This window comes from Malaclemys terrapin, chromosome 6 (genome assembly GCF_027887155.1).
Source record: "Malaclemys terrapin pileata isolate rMalTer1 chromosome 6, rMalTer1.hap1, whole genome shotgun sequence".
Lineage (NCBI taxonomy): Eukaryota > Metazoa > Chordata > Testudines > Emydidae > Malaclemys > Malaclemys terrapin.
The window spans coordinates 91,041,833-91,061,960 of record NC_071510.1 but is presented as its reverse complement, the minus strand read 5'-3'; the positions used below and the strand labels follow the sequence as shown (position 1 = coordinate 91,061,960).

General features: G+C 42.8%; 1 protein-coding gene across 1 annotated transcript in view; it reads left to right on the top strand.

Moving 5' to 3' along the window:
• Positions 1–1,576: 1,576 nt before the first annotated feature.
• Positions 1,577–20,128, top strand: part of SLC30A5 (solute carrier family 30 member 5) — a 30,228-nt gene continuing 11,676 nt past the window's right edge. The window contains exons 1-11 of the mRNA XM_054032344.1: positions 1,577–1,798; positions 2,029–2,151; positions 4,035–4,101; positions 5,618–5,703; positions 6,993–7,080; positions 7,936–8,023; positions 9,335–9,411; positions 15,010–15,180; positions 15,909–16,197; positions 16,581–16,789; positions 19,470–19,627. Of these exons, the coding sequence (XP_053888319.1) occupies positions 1,725–1,798; positions 2,029–2,151; positions 4,035–4,101; positions 5,618–5,703; positions 6,993–7,080; positions 7,936–8,023; positions 9,335–9,411; positions 15,010–15,180; positions 15,909–16,197; positions 16,581–16,789; positions 19,470–19,627 (1,430 nt within the window). The 5' untranslated portion in view covers positions 1,577–1,724. The remainder of the gene's footprint in view (positions 1,799–2,028; positions 2,152–4,034; positions 4,102–5,617; positions 5,704–6,992; positions 7,081–7,935; positions 8,024–9,334; positions 9,412–15,009; positions 15,181–15,908; positions 16,198–16,580; positions 16,790–19,469; positions 19,628–20,128) is intronic.

Below are 20,128 nucleotides of genomic sequence, written 5' to 3'. Positions count from 1 at the left end.
GTACAAATTGACCTGGGGTAAATGACTGGGAGTAACCTGAATATTTTGTGAATTTTGGAATATAGCAACCATCTATTACAAAATGCAGCTTACCTGGGGGGTGGGAAAAACTGGAATGCCCAAAGGGACGGTCTGTAACTCCATGGCAGTATTGCCAACCCCAAATGTTCAAAAATCATGAGTCAGGCTCATCAAAAATCATGAGATTGGCTTTAAAATCAAGAGATTATGTAAAAATAATAGATTTGGAGTTCTTTTTATTTGCCTTCTGCTTTTTGAGTCTTTAGGGTGCACTGGGGTCACATTTTGAAACTTTTTTCACAAACAAGAGAGCTAGAAACTTACTTTTTCTTTAATAAATGACAGCAGAAACCATCATCTATCCACTTGATTCCAGGAGCTGGGGCATTAAGGAAAACAATAATTACCATGAGACTCATGACAAAATCATGAGAGTTGGCAACACAGACTGTTATAGGACTTTAGAAGTTCACATCTGTTACTGGGTTGGTGAAACCTAATTACAGAACATACCACTAGTTTGGGGTATCTGCCGTGTCTTGAGAGTCTTCCCTGAGGTTTGCACTCATGGACCAGACAGCATGACAAGGCCCAGGCTGGGAGGAAGGACACAGGGGAGGAGGCAGCCCAGGCTGCACAGTGGAAGGGGGCACACAGGGTGGGGGAGGCACAGGCTCCCACCTAGGACATAAGGTGGAAGGCACAGGGCAGGGGGGTCCCAGGCTGCATGGGATGTGGGGGGAAGGAAGAGGCAAGGTAGGGCAGGGAGAGGGTCAGGGCAGGGGTGGGGGTCCCAAGTGGTACTGGGGAGGGGGCAGGGCAAGGGGGGGGTCAGTGCAGGGGAAGGGGCAAAGGAGGAAGGGACAGGGCAAGGGGGCAGTGTGGAGGAGGAGGAAGAGGCAGGGCAAGGGGGGTCTGTGCAGGGAGGAGGAGGAGAAGGAAGGTGCAGGGCAAGGGGGCAGTGTGGGGGGAAGGGGAGGAGGAGAAAGGGACAGGGCAAGGGGGGCAGTGCGGGGAGGAGGAGGAAGGTGCAGGGCAAGGGGGCAGTGAGGGGGGGAAGGAAGAGGCAGGGCAAGGGGAGGTCAGTGCGGGTGAGGGGGAGAATGAGGAAGGGGCAGGGCCAGGAGGGCACTGCGGGGGGGGAGGAGGAGGAGGAAGGAGCAGGGCAAGGGGGCAGTGGGGGAAAGGGGGAGGAAGAAGGGGCGGGTTAGGACAAGGGGAACTGGGGGGAGGGGCAAGGCCAACGGGGGCAGTGCGGAAAGGGGGGAAGGGGCAAAGCGGGGGGGGGGAGACAGGCTTCCGTGGGGGCACATGTCAGGGGAGGCGCGGCTCACTGCCTGCGCCGCATCGGGCAGTGCCAGTGACCCGTTCCCTGCTCTTCCCCCGCGCTCCTTAGTGGAAAGGTCGCTGCTGCGCTCAGCGGCCACCCCAGGCCGACAGGTGGCGCTGCCGCGAGCCGGGCCCTGTCCCTAGCCGGGCGGGTCCATTGGGCCGGAGAGGGGGAGGGCGCTGGCGCTCCCCCGCGCGCCGCGCTGTAGTGCGGGGTTCCGGCCGCTGAGGACGTGGCTGGCCCGGCTCAGCTTCCGCAAGTTCCGCTGCGGGCCGCGGTTACGGGCCTTGGCTCCCTCCGGCGCTCGCAGCACGCGGAGGATGAGGAGGCCCCGCGGCGGGGGAGGCGGCCTCCGCGGCTCCTGAGACCCGGCATGGAGACGCCCTACAGCGGCGAGGCCCTGGCCGGAGGCGGGGGGCTGGGGCCCGTGGATGTGCCCAGCGCCCGGTAACTGCAGCTCCCAGCGCGGGGAAGGGGGGAACTGGGACCCGCTCCGGGGTCTCTACTCAGGCTGCCAGCAGGGGGCGAGGGGAAGTGGAGGGGAGTCCCTGCGCCGCCCGCTCAGGCCAGTGCCCAGGCGGACAGAGGGCCGCTGAGCCAGCCAGCGTCCCCGAGTGGATCTCGGTCCCTGTTGCCCCCTGCGTAGGAAATGCCTGTGATCATTTGTTCTTTTGCAGGCTGACCAGATACATTGTGCTGCTGTGTTTCACCAAATTTTTAAAGGCTCTGGGACTTTTTGAATCCTATGATCTCCTGAAAGTGGTCCACCTTGTCCAGTTTATCTTTATAGTACAGCTGGGGTAAGTGTGCTGTTGTTTAAGCCTGTTATAACACTGCTGCAGCTTCTTTCACTTGAGAATAGTTTTGTGGCAATGAATGCCTGGGTTTCTTTCCATTGGGTTTGTAAAAGAGTCATTCTGAAAGGGAAAAAATGTTTCGTTCATAATAAGTCAAGGGCGTTTGTGCCTTTTTTGTGCTGCATGACTGGTTGTTAAAGGGAAAAACCTTCCTTGTTTTGATGTAATGTACGTTTTGACAAAGGATAACAGCTCCTGACAGATGTGCCAGAAAAAAGTTGAGATGCTTTGTTGTCCTATCCAGCTACTGGGCCTGCTTTTCCTTTACCCCTTTTCAGATTTTTATTTTCAATGTGGAATTTGTAGGTACTGATGTAGTGATGGTTAGAGTGTAGCTGTTGTGCTTTGACTTTATTAGATAAAGGGTAGTCTACGCATCCTCTTGCCATGGATGGTAAAAGAATTTGTGTTGTAATGCACAGCTGTATGATGCTACAAAACTAACCATTTAATTGATAATAGAAATACAATGGTAGATGTATTTAAAATGATCATCCCCAGTTCTAATAATAGTCCCCGTACTTAAGAGGAAGAATATCTTATTAGAATCAATAGTATCTAAAACCCTAATCTTTAAGCGTACTTACTGTAGTTTGAGAAACTATAGGGAAGAAGGAGAATTTTTTTAATTCATTAAAGTGCTTGTACTTGCTACTTTTAGACAGATGATGTAATGACAAATACTGAGTAAAGAGAATAAATGTGTATCTAGAATATTTCATTTAAGTAAAAATTACAAGTAAGATCAGTGTGGTCTCTTCTTATGCTACCCTTTTCTTTGGAAGGAAGCTAAGCTGTCCTCCACTCTAGAATCTTACTTTTACATCTATTGTCATCATTAATAGCTTTGTTGGTAGCTGGACCAATACTAATTTAAGCTTAGCTCATAATGAGTTGTGAAAGCTGTGTTATAACTAACTTGATAACATTGACTAATATCAGTTAGCTTTATGTTCCCATTTTATTTCCACTTTTGGGTTTTTCACTTGGCTATTTCCAAACAACATAGTCTTTTCTTTTTTTTTTTTTAGTTTATTTTTTATGGTTGTTGGGAAGGTAGGATATAGGGTACAGGTCTGTCTCATCTTACGCAGGGGTTCCGTTCTGTGGTTAGCGCATAAAGGGAAAACCGCATATAGCCAAAACCCCATTGAGTTCAATGGCGGGCGAAATCACCCACACTACATGTATAGTATTAAAATTGTTGTTTTTCTCTTTTTTTTGTTTTGTTTTTGCCGACCGCGTAAAGTTGAAATTGCGCATGTTAAATGCGCATAAGATACGACAGACCTGTATACTCTTTCAGGCCAGTTCTAATACAGGTGTGTGGGTGAGTGGCTTTATTTAGTTTTTATGCACTCAGAAACCTTCAGGTAGGGGCACCTTAGAAATGAAAATGTAATAGTAGTATTATATAATCATGCTCCCATTCAAAACTTTATTCTTTTCTACACATTCACTTGTTTTGATCCCTGCTAAGTGTGAATTAACAACCATTTGGCTATCCTCTGCCAGACTTGTATGGCTGGCAAAATAGGCAGGACTAAAATTCATTTGCTACAAAAAGTTTACTGAAGCTTATGGCTATTTGAATAGCTGAAATGGGCTATGGGGGACAGAAACATATTGAGCCACTATTGTTTTTTCCCTCCTGCAAAAGCCAGGTAGCATTCATTTAAAATACAAGTGGAGCTGTAGAATAGTTAGTTGTTACAGGGGAGAAACAATTGCCTAGAATTAGTGTGAATAATAAAATAGCTACATTTGAACTGTGACTGAAAGTGCACTTGAACTAGTCCACTAATGGAGAATATTTCCCCTAACAGGTCTGCATTTTTTATGGTTTTGTTTCAAAAGCCATTTTCTTCTGGAAAAACTGTGACCAAGCGCCAGGTGAGTTGACTTATACCTAATGCTTGAACACTCACTTTTAGATACTCTGGGACAGTATGAACAATGGCTCTAGTAAAATGTTTAGTTGCTTGCTGGAAGTGAAAGGGATGTTTCTGGTTTCATCTGGAAAACATGGCTGGGATTTTCAAAATTACCTAAGTGACTTAGGAGCTTAAGTCCCATGGAAAATTACATCCTGCGTGAGCACTCTGTTCTTTACCAACTAACATGCAAATAGCTGTAAATATGAAGAGATCAGTCCTGAGCTGCACCCTGGGGAATGCCTCCTGTACCAGGGACTAAGAGGAGGAGGGTGGCCCAGAGGATTGTATTGTGCAGGAGGGTTTGGGTCACCAGCTTTTCAGCCCCTTTGTGCTGATCCCACAGTGCAGAGGAGTCCGAGCAGTTGTCAGAATGGAGCCTGAAATATGGAGAGGAAGAACTTTTGTCATCATCCCTTCCCTGCATTCATCTTTATATAAAATAATTGATTGTGCCACTACATAGTAATTTGGAATGTCTTTAGTATAGAGGATCTGAACCAGGAAATGTCCTAAAGGTAAATTTGGCTTGAGAAAGCTCATGGCAGGATTTAAAAGAAAGTGAGAGGGGGACCAAATTTCTTGGTTTTGTCATACATCAGGAAAAATCTATCTTTCTGTCTGCTAAAGGTATTAAATTGGTCTTAACTCAAATGTTGGATTTTTAAGATTTTTGGTGTAAGAATAACTTGAGTGGATTATTTAAAAAATAAAAATTGCATCCAACTTTATCTAGTTGTTTGTCTGGTTTAAAACAAGAAAATACATCTATTATTTGCAGTGTTGTTGTAGCCATGTTGGTCTCAGGATATTAGAGACCTGGTGGGTGAGGTAATATCTTTTATTGGACCAACAGAACTTCTCACACACTTGTCTCACTAAAATATATCCTAAGTAGTTTTATTTTAATAAAAATGAGCTGCATCTCCTGATAAAGACTTCTTAAATCATAATCCTTCAAATTTTAGGTGCATGCTTAATTGTAAGCACATAATTTTAATCCTAGTCAACTCGGACTACTTAAGTACATACATAAATATTTGTAGGGTCAAGGCCTTAGTTTTATAATGTTGAACAACTTTATCTAGCACTGTGAATGTTTGTCAGATGTATTTTATTGTGTAATACACTGAGTGTTAGCATTTTTTGACCACTAAGTAAATTTGACTTCAGCCTAACTATTGTAACCCATGGATTTTTTTTAAAAAGGCACTAAAACTACATCAAAAGAAATTGCTGCTGTGAGAGAAAATAATAAAAGTAAAGAATTTCAGCCATAAAATGTATTTCCAAAAGTAAACATAATGGGTCATTGTGAAGTAGTCAAGACAAGTCAGATTGTTTTAATTTCTGAAGATGCTCTACAGCATACATTTTAATGTTCCTTTAATGTAATGATTGGGATGTGAACTGAATGCAAGATGTTTGTTTTGAAAGTAGGCAAAAAATGTTAATAAAATGTTTTTCTTTTATAGTGGATCAAAATAGTTAAACATGCTGTTGTTGGCTGTATCATTTCACTTTTGTGGTTTTTTGGCCTCACTCTTTGTGGACCTCTCAGGTAACGTACATGCCTGAAATCATACTTTATTTGTATACACAAACTTAATTTGTTTTATAGTTATTTGAAATAGCAAGTCTGTACACTTAATTTCTTTTTAAATGAAGTGTGTTTGATAGAAATGTACTTCTGTTTGTTTATAAAAATAAATCCTCAGATGAGCAGCCATTATTCAGTTCCTGGTTTGCTACAGGACATCCTAGTTTATTTACTCTTTTAGTGTGTAGGGGCTGAGCGTACTGTGGTGATGGTAATGCTCTTACGTCTGTGTAGAGAAAAAGTCCCTTGCATCACTCAGTGATTGCCACTTAATGATCTAAAGGGACTATCTTGACTGATTCAGAAAGGATCAGAAAAAAGATGACAGCATTGGACTTCCAGAGGTGAAGAGCTTCTGGAAAGCCTCTCTCTGAATAGTTAATGTGTGGAGATAAGGTTTAAAGCTATCTAATTCTGCAAAGGTTAAGCTTTAGTTTGCCTAAAAAAAAAAAAGAGGGGGGGGGTTAGCTCTTATGATAGCAAAGATGTCCAAATGTGAATCAATTTACTGCTGTTTTCTCAGGTCAGCTGAAAGTTCCAGTGCCTTTGTGAATGCTAGGTGTTTTCCCAAGCAGAAGCAGTGAAAATTATATGTCTTGTAGTCACTTTTACTGCTGCTATTAAGAAAACTATGCACATTTGTAAAACTGACACTTTCAAACTTCTGCTGCTTGGGAAAGCTACCAGCAGTAGAGGAAGTCTCTGGAGTTATGAATGGTGGATGAGGATCCAAAAGTGAGAACTATACGTTGTCTGCATCGAGGCGATTGTGTGAGAAGGGAGAGTAGTGGAAATCAGCTCCTCAGTAATCAGAAGTTAACAGGAAAAGAAAAGGTCCTTTGCCCAGCCAGAGAACAGGGAACTTCAGATTTATCAGACATTATTGTAATATGAAAATTAATTCCATCTTGAGCAGTTTGATTCTTGATGCTCTAATAAAGCACGCTACTGTTTAAAAAGTGTTTAGGTAGTTACTACTACTCAATTATTGTACATGATCTATTGTTTGAGCTAGAAAATAGGTGTTTTTATGTGATTTGTCATCATGGCAGAGTCTATCAACAGCTGGATTGCTGGACTACACTTCAGGTTCCCTACCATTCTTTTGAATTGCACAGTGTTCCTATTGAAGCCATAGATTAAATTCTTGACCTCCCTTCCATTTAATTTTAGTTGAAACCAGGTATATCAAGCTAGTGCATCATATTGAAATGGACGTGATAAAAATTGGTGTCTCTCTTGTTTTGTAGGACATTGTTGCTGTTTGAGCACAGTGATGTGGTTGTTGTGTCACTGCTTAGTGTTTTGTTCACAAGTTCAGGAGGAGGACCAGCAAAGGTATTTAAATATTTTTTGTTGAAAAAGACCATTATAATGTATAACTTTAAAATGTAACCAGTATTCAGGAATACAGAAGAGAAACCTAATTGTTTCTGACTCAAATTCATAAAAGGGATAGGTAAATTATGTATATTTTAAGTTTAATGTAGGTGAAACTACAATCTGTACTTCCTTTTTTAAGGAAATAAATATGCAAACAGGCACACATACAAGGAGTAACAACATGAAAAGGTGTTTGAGATTCACAATGATGAAGAGATGCAAGGAGTTTATCATTTGTATGCAGAAGAAACTTAAAATATAGTATTTTTCACTTGTATAGCACTTTCCACCCAAGGACTTCAAAATGATTTACAAACATTAGTAAATTAAGCTTCATATTTCTGGGAGCAGAGAAACAAGGAAATATTATCCCCATCTTATGGATGTTTCAACTGAAGTACAGAGAGATTAGGTGACATTCCCAGGGTCATATACAGCAACCATAGCCATATTCTCAAAACAAATAATTCTGATAATACCTTTCATCTATAGATCTCAATGTGCTTTACAACGGAAGCAAATATGATTATCCCCATTTTACAGAAGGGGGAAATGAGGCACAGAACTGCTGTGACTTGTCCAAAGTCACCTAACAAGTCTGATAAAAGCTGAAAATAGGTTTTTTTTATAACCAAGATCAGTTTCTCCAAATGTAATTTTTGCTTTAAGGATTTTGTTTGGACTTTGTTTTTCTTACATGCACACACCTGTTGGGAAGGGAAAAGCCCTTTGCATGATTTTTTTGCAACTTTTAATGTTTGCCATCCAAGTAAGCCATTTTATATTGATGCCCTTTTGTTGTCTTTCCAGACAAGAGGTGCTGCGTTTTTCATCATTGCTGTGATCTGCTTATTGCTTTTTGATAATGATGATCTCATGGCTAAAATTGCAGAACATCGTATCCTTTCTTACCACGTGTTTGGAGTAAAAGTGTAAGTTAGCCTTGTTTCAACTGCATTTTCCTTTCCAGAGCATTGTACTCGTGACTGGAAAGAAAAGAGGAAACAGTCATTCTGAGCAACTAATCCAGTCAAATCCATGTTATTAGTTACTTTAGGGATAACAGCATCGGCTATACATTTGCTATAAATAATTACAATCGAAATGAACATAATGACAGAAAAATCCCAATTTAGTTACCAGGCCCCTTCAACTAACTAGAAGCCTCTCTGTTCAGTTTCCCTCTCAGAGAAAGCTTGAGGCCTATGTCCCAGGAATGGTGGATGCAGCACCTCATAGTATGTCTCTACTGTGCAGTTAACCTGTGTGGATTGGCACATGGGTTAGCCTAGCCTGGTGTGAATCCCCACTGCAAAGCTGTACCCACATTTTTGTGTCCTCCCTGTTTATGCAATCCCATGTGTGTCTGGGGTACATCCCATGGTTTCTTGTGCTGAGGTACTCATTCTTTGTCAGTCATTTGTGTTAGCTGCAAGAGAGCTTGTCTGTCCTTTGGAAGGAATTGTGGGAAGGACATTATAGGACTGATTTAGCAGGCTCATCCACACCTAATCTTACCAATTGTCTTCCTTCATTTTCTGTTAGACCGATTTCACTTGCTTCTAAGTTAAAATATTTTAGTCTATTCAGAAGGAATAATTGTTTAAAATTTTTTTATCTTGATTGCACTTCTCTTTTTTTATTTGTCAATTTCATTAATTTTCTCAAGTTTAAATTTTTGTTCGGAAACTCTTCAAAAGCTGTCTATTAACAGAATGTTTCATACTTTAGACATTTCATTGATAAATAAATATTGTAATGCTTCCAGTGAAAATTCATCTAAAATTTTATTTCTGGTATCCAGTTCATCCTCTTAAGTCCAAATAAGTACCAGATTTAACATCAATGTTAAGACTAGCTTATGTGAAATGTTTCAAGTTCTTTCATTGAGTAACATCATTTCAAATATTTTCCCTAAGGAAGCAATAGACTTATGGACTTCTGTAATTTAAAATTTTAGAATTATCCAAACTTCAAAGCTTAATTTGATTCAAATTTTACTTTCTTTAAATGTACAATGTTTCCTCTATTGCTCTCCTATGGTATTTACAGTGTCTGGTCCTCTTATATACCTGTAGCTGTGTTTTCATTATTTTTTAAATAACATCAGTAAATCACTTGTGATCCTTATGAGAATGAGGTGCTGTTGAGATGTGGTTGGGCAGTTGGAAGAGGGTTCATTTGGAGAATCTTCCTTAACTTTGTTTAGCTGAGGGCCATCATGACAGTGCTCTTACCCATGTTCTTCATACAATCATTGCTTTCCTAGGAGTTGCAGATCACAAGGTAAATTGCTTTCTTCTGTAATCTATATGCTGAATTATTGAATGTGTTCATAAAAATTCTGAGAAGAGATCTGCATTAATTCAAAATGTCCTATCAACTATTAGCAGCATTTTGCTTTAATACATAAGCTGAAAGTGTTTGTTAAATTTGTTCCTTTTTTACTTGAAGTAGTTTCATTTCAACTGTGACTTAGGGTATGTCTACACTACGGGATTAATCCGAATTTAGATAATTCGGATTTGAGAAACAGGTTGTATAAAGTCGAAATGAGTGCGGCCACACTAGCACAGTAATTCGGTGGTGTGCGTCCAAGTACCGGGGCTAGCGTCGATTTCTGCACCGTTGCACTGTGGGTAGCAATTCCATAGCTATCCCATAGTTCCCGCAGTCTCCCGCGCCCATTGGGATTGTGGGTTAAGATCCCAGTGCCTGATGGGACAAAAAACATCGTCGCAGGTGGTTCTGGGTACAGCCTCACTTCCTCCCTCCCTCCCTCCCTGCATGAAAGCAACGGACGGCAGACAACCATTTTCGCGCCTTTTTTCCTGGGTGGGTGAACACTGCAGACTCCATACCACGGCAAGCATGGAGCCCGCTGAGGTCAAGACAGCACTCATGAATATTGCAAACACCTCGCGCGTTCTCGTGGAGTTTATGCTCAGCCAGGACCAGAAAAACGAGGCGAGGAGGCAGCGGCGGCGGCAGCGCAGCGACAAGCATGATGAGGACATGGACACGGACACAGAATTCAGTGAAACCACAGGCCCCGGTGCTTTGGAGATCATGTTGTTAATGGGGCAGATTCTATCCATGGAACGCCGATTCTGGGCAAGGGAAACAAGCACAGACTGGTGGGACCGCATAGTGTTGCAGGTCTGGGACGATTCCCAGTGGCTGCGGAACTTTCGCATGCGTAAGGGCACTTTCATGGAACTTTGTGACTTGCTGTCTCCTGCCCTGAAACGCCAGAATACCAAGATGAGAGCAGCCCTCACAGTTGAGAAGCGCGTGGCGATAGCCCTGTGGAAGCTTGCAACGCCAGACAGCTACCGGTCAGTCGGGAATCAATTTGGAGTGGGCAAATCTACTGTGGGGGCTGCTGTGATGCAAGTAGCCAAAGCAATCACTCAGGTGCTGCTACGAAAGTTAGTGACTCTGGGAAATGTGCAGGCTATAGTGGATGGTTTTGCTGCAATGGGATTCCCTAACTGTGGTGGGGCAATAGACGGAACCCATATCCCTATCTTGGCACCGGAGCACCAAGCCACCGAGTACATAAACCGCAAGGGGTACTTTTCAATGGTGCTGCAAGCACTTGTGGATCACAAGGGACGTTTCACCAACATCAACGCGGGCTGGGCGGGAAGGGTTCATGACGCTCGCGTCTTCAGGAACACTACTCTGTTTAAAGGGCTGCAGCAAGGGACTTACTTTCCGGACCAGAAAATAACCGTTGGGGATGTTGAAATGCCCATAGTTATTCTTGGGGACCCAGCCTACCCCTTAATGCCATGGCTTATGAAGCCATACACAGGCAGCCTGGACAGGAGTCAGGAGCTGTTTAACTACAGGCTAAGCAAGTGCAGAATGGTGGTAGAATGTGCATTTGGCCGTTTAAAAGGTCGCTGGAGATCATTATTGACTCGCTCTGACCTCAGCCAAAGAAATCTCCCCATTGTTATTTCTGCTTGCTGTGTGCTCCACAATCTCTGTGAAAGTAAGGGGGAGACCTTTATGGCGGGGTGGGAGGCTGAGGCAAATCGCCTGGCTGCTGATTACGCGCAGCCAGACACCAGGGCGATTAGAAGATCACACCATGAAGCGCTGTGCATCAGAGAAGCTTTGAAAACCAGTTTCATGGCTGGCCAGGCTACCGTGTGAAATATCTGTTTGTTTCTCCTTCATGAAAACCCTCCCCCTTTACTGACTGATTTTCTGTAAGGAACCCACCCTGCCCCTTCCCCCAGCTTTCTTTCAAACCAAATAAAGTCACTATCATTTAAAAATCATTTATTCTTTATTAATAGATTAGAAAAAGAGGGAGGGAACCCGGGTGGTATTTGGGAGGAGGATTGCTGGGAAGGAGAAAGCCACAAAGAAAAGGTTAAAAAAATGACAGCCTTTTGCTTGGGCTGTCTACTGGGGTGGAATGGGAAGGTGTACGGAGCCTCCCCCCCCGCGTTCTTACACGTCTGGGTGAGGAGGATACGGAACATGGGGAGGGGGGAGGGTGGAACAGGGGCTGAAGCGGCAGTCTGTTTTCCAGCAGCCGTTCCTGAACCTCCACCAGACGCCGGAGCAGCCCCAGCGTTGCATCCTTCATCCTCTGGTCTTCCTGCCGCCATCTCTCATCTCGATCGTCTCTCCTCTCCTCACGTTCACTGACTTCTTTCCTATACTTTGAAACTGTTTCCTTCCACTCATTCAGATGAGCTCTGTCACTCCTGCTGGATTGCATAATTTCAGAAAACATGTCCTCCCGCGTCTTCTTCTTACGACGCCTTATCTGTGATAACCTTCGGGATGGAGGAGGGAGGCTTGAGGAATTTGCAGCTGCTGTAGGGAGGGGAAAAAAGAGAGAATTGTTTTAAAAGCTACATTTTGCAGAACAATGCTTATACTCTTTCACGGTGACCAACACTGTTCACATTACATAGCACATGTGATTTCTGTGCAAGGTCGCATTTTGCCTCTTAATGCTGAGTGCTTGTGGCTTTGCTGCTAGAGATCACAGGTCTGGGCAACAGAATTCGGCTTGCATGCGGCCATGGTAAGCCATTGTTTTACAGCTTCTGCACCCTCCTTTCCCACATACCAAGCATAGCCTGTAGAGTGCTGCAGAAGCCTGGCCAATCTCAGCCAGTTGGGGGGGGGGCAGTGTGGGGGGGCTTGTCTGGGCCCCTTCAGGCAAGTAGAGTGCTGCGGTTTTTCTGTTAACATTCAGCAGCACCAGAAAACAAACTAACCCCCCCCCCGCCATGAATTCTCTGGGATGATCACGGTGCCCCTCCCCCCACCGCATGGCTGGTATCAGGGAAGATCCCTGCAGGCACCAAACTACCCCCCCCCGCCGCTGACCCCCCCCCCCTCGCCATGAATTCTCTGGGATGATCACGGTACCCCTCCCCCCACCTCATGGCTGGTATCAGGGAAGATCCCTGCAGGCACCAAACTACCCCCCCCCCCCCCGCCGCCGACCCCCCCCCCCTCGCCATGAATTCTCTGGGATGATCACGGTACCCTCCCCCCACCGCGTGGCTGGTAACAGGGAAGATCCCTGCTAGCCAAACGCGGAAAACTTCAGGGCCAATTTCCCATCTGCGCTTGGCTAACTGCAGGGAAGGATTTATTTTCCGCCACAGGCAAACAGCCCAGTAGGAACGGCCACCTCTGTCCCCTTAATTAAGTTCCCGTATTTCAACCAGGTTACCAGGAGTGATATCACTCTCCTGAGGATTACACAACAAGATAAAGAACGGATGTTGCTTGAATGCCAGCAAACACCGGGACCATACGCTGCCAGGCTTTGTCAGGCAATGATACCAGATTACTTGCTGCAAGCATGGCGTGGTCAAGTGTCCTACCATGGAGGAGGGAATAAGGATGCACTGCCCAGAAACCTTCTGGCAAGGCTTTCGGAGTACCTCCAGGAGAGCTTCATGGAGATGTCCCTGGAGGATTTCCGCTCCATCCCCAGACACGTTAACAGACTTTTCCAGTAGCTACAGACTTTTCCAGTAGCTGAACTGACCGCGAATGCAAAGTCAGGCAAAGTAATCATTAAAAACCGTTTGCTTTTAAAACAAGTTTTATATTTTAAAAGGTAAACTCACCTGAGGTCCCTTCCATGGGGTCAGAGTCTTGGGTACTGGCTTGGGAGGGTACTTCAGTCAGGGTGATAAAAAGATCCTGGCTGTTGGGGAGAATGGAGTGCTGTGTGCTCTCTGCAAGCTCATCCTCCTCCTCCTCCTCCTCCTCTACCCCATCGGCAGAATCCTCAGGCGTCGAGACTATCCCCGACCCAGAATCCACGAACAAAGGTGGGGTAGTGGTGGCAGCCCCCCCTAGAATTGCATGCAGCTCGGCGTAGTAGCAGCATGTCCGCGGCTCTGACCCGGAGCGACCGTTTGCCTCCTTTGTTTTTTGATAGGCTTGTCTGAGCTCCTTGACCTTCACGCGGCACTGCTCAGAGTCCCTATTGTGGCCTCTCTTCATCATGCCCTTGGAAATTTTTTCAAAAGTTTTTGCATTTCGTCTTTTAGAACGAAGTTCTGCAAGCACTGAATCCTCTCCCCATACAGCGATCAGATCCAGTACCTCCCTCACGGTCCATGCTGGTGCTCTTTTTCGATTATCAGCCTGCATGGTTACCTGTGCTGATGAGGTATCTGTGGTCACCTGTGCTCTCCACGCTGGGCAAACAGGAAATGAAGTTCAAATGTTCGCGGGGCTTTTCCTGTCTACCTGGCCAGTGCATCCGAGTTCGGATTGCTGTCCAGAGCGGTCACAATGATGCACTGTGGGATAGCTCCTGGAGGCCAATACCATCGAATTGCGGCCACACTAACCCTAATTCGAATTGCTAAAATCGATTTTGGCGCTACTCCGCTCGTTGGGGTGGAGTACAGAAATCGATTTAAAGGGCCCTTTACATCGAATTAAATGGCGTCGTTGTGTGGACGGTTACAGGGTTAATTCGAATTAAAGCTGATAAATCCGAATTAAAGTCGTAGTGTAGACCAGGCTTAAGATATTCATGACCCTTAATAGACAAGCCTTCTGTTCCCTAGTGTTATCAGTCATTGTCTTGTGTGTCTGACTCTTTCCCACGCTACTTGGAGCCTAAGAGCCAGATTCTGATACCCTCACTTGAGTTGGGTGGTACCCCAATTTTCTCTGTAGCCCTATTTTAATTAGTGCGGCTTTTTACTGAGTAAAGTATCAGAATCATGCTGCATGAGGCTTATTGCTGTGTTTGATTAGAACTGCCTGTCACGCTCCAGCTAGTTAGTCTTGTTGCTAGAACTGCTGCAGTGGCAAATGAAAAGCCGAAAAGAAAATACTGAATTTATGACACAGCTAGAAAACATTGGCCTTATTTAAAAATAACTTAACTCATCTGTCTGATTTAAATTGGTTAGCCTAGCACAGGGTAGATTAGACCTAAGAAATACAAGAAGCTAATTTTGTATATGTCAATATATTTTGTAAATAAAAGGTTGGGGAGAAATGACACAGAGCTAGAATGAAGATAAATAAATACAAAGAGTGTGGATGATCTAAGATGATTCCATTTTATTTTCAAACATTTCCAACGTGCTACTTTGTGGGTGGAAGAAGGGAGAATGGCAAGGGAGAAATTGAAGATGGAGTTCCAGTTAGAAATACTGGGAGTTGCAAACTAAGTCATAGAATGTTAGCGTTAGCAAATAAAGCTTATCTTTGGAGGGGACGGGGGAATACCTTGTCTGTGTCTTATGTTAATAAGGAAAAGGAGGAAATAAGGAAAAGAATATTAATATTGTCATGTAAATACTACTTATATTGGAGTGAGGTAGTTGACTTAAGTACTGCTAATAAGATCTATGTGTGTTGCAGGGTGGAGTGCTGTTGCTGGTACTGGCATTGTGTTGCAAGGTTGGTTTTCATATGGCTTCCCGAAAGCTCTCTGTAGATGTGGGTGGAGCCAAGCGACTTCAAGCTTTGTCTCATCTTGTTTCCGTCCTTCTGTTGTGCCCATGGGTCATCGTCCTATCTCTGACAACTGAGGTAACAGCATTGCAAGGGTTCATCAGCAAAAGTGACCGATAGTCTAACAACTGCATTTGTAAACTACAACATATACCTTTCCTTTACAATAATTTATTTTACATTATTGGAACTTTATTTTTCTTGAGATTTTTGCTTGAAAAATAGATTGGTTTTATATGCACAGTGTTTCTGATACGTACATATGTGTGATTTGATTTTGGGAGGGGGTTGCTCTCTCAAGACTCATAAGAAGAGGATATGTTGGACTGTGTGCAGTAGTTTGGTTTCTCTACTAACCTTACAGAGGCAGTGATGATGAAGATATTGTTTCTCTTGGGGAATACATGTTCTAAATTTGCAGCTTTTACACCATTATCTTTCTATATAGAGAGAATTAAATCAATAGAAAACATTTTTATAGCAAATCAACTTCATTAATTTCCTAACTGGATGGTTTTTCTAGAAGACTTGTTCTAGTTCAACCACAGATATTGGACTTGAAGCAGTAATTAATTCAGGGAAGTTCTGTGATCTATGTTATACAGGAGGTCAGTCTAGATGATCATGATGGTCCCTTGTGGCTTTATAATCTATGAATCTGTGAATACCTGTTTATTTAAAGTGTCCGAAGTATAGCAAATGTGCAATAGATTAAATACTAGATACATAAACTGGTACTATATGTAGGTGACACTTCTGCCAACCTGTGATCAATACTGCTAAGAATTTGTTCTTTTTTATCACAGAGTAAAGTAGAATCCTGGTCCTCTCTCATCATGCCTTTTATAACTGTTATCTTTTTCGTCGTGATCTTGGATTTTTATGTGGAATCCATATGTTCTGTCAAGATGGAAGCCTCAAAGTGTGCCCGTTATGGATCGCTGCTCATTTTGATTAGTGCGCTGCTCTTTGGCAGCTTCTGGACACATCCGATAACAGATCAGCTTCGAGCTATGAACAAGCCAGCACACCATGAAATCACAGAGCATGTTCTCTCTGGAGGAGTGGTAGTGAGTGCCATTTTCTTCATTTTATGTACGTATTCCTTTTTTTCCCCTTTAAATGATAAACCAGTTAAAAATAATTATATATTACTGGAAGGTCACACAAATTCTCTGTAGAATTCCACCACAGTTGCTTCTGTGGATTCCATGGGTGAGGGGGAACAGCACAGTATTGTAGACCCAGAGCTACATTCATAATTCATTGCCTACAAAAAAGGATACAGTAAATCATTTCTGCTTGTGGAAATGATGATCCAATCTAGTATAACAATAAAACGTTAGCCTTGAAAATGAAGCTGGTGACTTTCACTTTCCATATGCTTGTGGAAGTTTTAATCACTGATAAAACACTTGCATTATCAATCATCCATAAAGGTTAAAAACAACAACAAAAACATCTACCTCTCTTTGCAGCTGCCAATATTCTGTCCTCCCCCTCCAGGAAAGGGCAGAAAGGCACTCTTATTGGCTATTCTCCTGAAGGCATTCCTCTATATAATTTTATGGGTGATGCTTTGCAGCATAGTTCTCAGTCGTTACCCCGGTTTATTAAAGAGTCACTGAAACAAATCCTTGAAGAGTATGACTCTAGACAGATTTTCTACTTCTTGTGCCTAAATCTGGTAAGTGCACTTTTTTAACTCTAATGACAAATCATAGAAGGGTCAATCTCTTTAAAATTTACTGGCAACTTTTAATATGACCTTTAACTTAGAATCATAGAACTGGAAGGCACCTCGAGAGGTCATCTAGTCCAGTCCCCTGCACTCATGGCAGGACTAAGTATTATCTAGACCATCCCTGACAGGTGTTTGTCCAACCTGCTCTTAAAAATCTCCAGTGATGGAGATTCCCCCACCTCCCTAGGCAATTTATTCCAGTGCTTAACCACTATGACAGTTAGGAAGTTTTTTCCAAAACTTACTTAGTTTTGGCATAGTTAATTTAATGGAATCTTAAGATTGAATACATTTTTGCTGGGTCTTCTGTGAAAGACAGGATAGTTTGACTTACAGTTGTACTTGTCAGGTTAATATGAATAGTCATGGCACCTTGTATGTATTTGTATAGCGACTAGCACAAGGGGCCTCACTCATTATTGACTCTTCTGGGCCTACTGCAATGTAAATATACCCTGACAAAGCACTGAATGCATTTACAAAGACTGGCACCTGTTCCCTGCCCTGAAGACCGTACAATCCAATACGCACAAGACACTCAACAGTAATTCAGGAAAGAGTGTTGAAAGACAGAGATCAAGGTATGAAGGATTTCTGAAATAAATCCATTTGAAGAAATGGAGAGGGTGGTTGGTGGACAAGAATTGGGAAACAATTCCAAATGTGTGGCACAGGATGATGGTGTGATGATGGAGATGAAAGATGACTGAGAAACAAAATGAGTAATTGGCAGTAGGAACAAAATCAGAGATGTAGTGGGGGAACGGGAGATCACATAAGACCTAGAAATATGAGCAATGAGCTTGAGTGCCTGCAGATAAGATAGAAAGTGGGAAGTTAGTTGAAGGCATTCAAAGGGGGATCACAACAGCAGTAGAGGGAGATCAGTTTAGTGTCATTTTGGAATAGATAGGAGTAGAGGTGAGAAATGGGGAAGCTGCATGGACTTAAGTTATAGTAATTGAGGGGGGAGAACAAAGAATGCATAAAAATGTTAGCAAATAAGATTCTAGTAATTTTCCAGGAGTGTGAAAGTTTGGGATGAAGGGAGTAAAGTGTCAAAGGGTATGTTGACCCTGCAATTAGACAGCCGCGGCTGGCCCATGCCAGCTGACTCAGGCTCACAGGACTCTGGCTGAGGGGCTCTTTAATTGCAATGTAGACTTCTGGGCTTGGGCTGCAGCCTGGGCTCTTGGATCCTGTGAAGTGGGAGAGTCCCAGAGCTCAGGCAAGAGTCTGGAACTGAACACTGCAAGAAAACAGCCAACAGCTAAAGCCCCGCAAGCCTGTGTCAGCTGTCATGGGCCAACTGCAGGTTGTTAATTGCAGTGTAGATATACCCAAAGATGACTTCAAAAGTATGAATGTAGAGGATGGGGAAGTTAATGGAGAAAGAAGGAACTGGAGAAGGATTAGGAAGAAAACTTGATTTTATAGAGACACATTTATAGATAACGATGGGTCATGCAGGAGGAGATATGAGGTAGGTACCATCTTCCTCTCAAGACTAATTCCTAAACTACTTAAAACCTTTAGTTAGCAAAGAAAACGGAAGTAATTTCTATAAAGCAACCTCCATAAATAAAATGTGTAGTGACTGAAAAACACTTTCGTTAAACTACATCTTAATGCAATGGCTTTTTGAAACCTGCTCAGTGAATAAGAAACCATCCATTAGGTGACAGTCTTTGAGTAAACAGCCTTTTGATTTGTTACAAATAATGCTTGTTTGGGAGGAATTCAAAATCAGTGTTGGGGACAATTATGTTACTGAGTAAGGGGGCTTGTGTAAAGACTTGTTAACAGGAGTACTTTTTTCTGCAGGAAGGAGTACTTTTTTCTGCAGGAGTTTAATATATGCTGGTTGGTCATATCAGATATCTGAGGTACTCGCTAACCACTTAAGGAGTGCTCTAGCTTTGATACAAATCATTTATGAACAGCAGCTGTCCAATTTTCAGATATTCATAATCCTGCAGGATGGACCAGTCATTATCTGTAAAAAGCACCCACCAAAACATGTAAACAAATGGCTACAGAAGCTTTCATCTCTAGGGAAATTTTTCATCTCCCTGTTCACCATTGCCTTAGCAAAATAAATTGGTAAACTGCCTGGTTCCAGATAATTATTACCATCATAATTGATGAGAACTGTCTCCCATGTTGACTACTTTGATAGACACACTGTAGACTAAATGGGCTTGCAGATTATATTGTCCTTTCAGCCCAAGAGATCAGATCACAGTTGAGCTACATTGCCATGCCAGTGTGCTTGAAACTCCCTGCTCAGTACTGTTTATATTGATTTGTTTGTAAATAAAGAATTCTAGTTTCCCATATAGATGCTGTCCCTTTTATAGAAATTACGTTTGTTTGTGCAGAAGAGGGGGAGTTTTTAAAATGTCTGCATTTACATTGACTTTTAATACAAAACTTAATATTACAATCCATCGTTTTGTTTTGTAGGAGAATAGAGTAAAATTGGTGCAGAAATATTTAAATCTTCTAAAATTAGTAGCGTCCTTCATGGCAGAGCTTCATGCCAACTGCATATGCAAATAAAAGCACAATTTCATCTCAGAACATGTTACAAGAAAAAAAATCAATTTTTCTTTCTTTTTAGGCTTTCACTTTTGTGGAACTCTTCTATGGAGTGTGGACCAATAGCCTTGGTCTAATCTCAGATGGATTTCATATGCTTTTTGATTGTTCTGCTTTAGTTATGGGACTTTTCGCAGCTCTAATGACTAGATGGAAAGCAACCCGCATATTTTCATATGGGTATGTGCACTAATTTTTACATAATTATTTTGAAGAGATGCTGCTAGTTAGTTGTAGGTCCTCATTTTTTCCTCTTAAACAAAAGGGACTAGTGGTATGTTCCTACTATGAAATGTTTTCATGGCACTTACTATTTCAACACTTTATTACCCCTCCTCTTTCTCCCTGCTCCTCAAAAATGTCTGCCAGTGTTATGAACCCATTGTGCTACTCTAGATCAGTCGGTTTTTCAAAAAGAAAATGAGGTATTACATGTGAAAAATACAAGCAGTTATGTCAGCATGATTGCAGGAAGGGATTTGGAATTGTGTGTGTACACGTTGAAATATTCAGAATTTAATGGGGTATTTAGCCATATAACTCCCAATGAAATGAGCAGAATTGTGTGGCTAAATTCCCTAGCCAGCTTGTCAACTATCAGCTGTAATGTGTGTAGTATTGTTAACTTTTTTTAATTGTATCATTATAACTTTGTATTATGAGGACAAGGCCAATTACCAC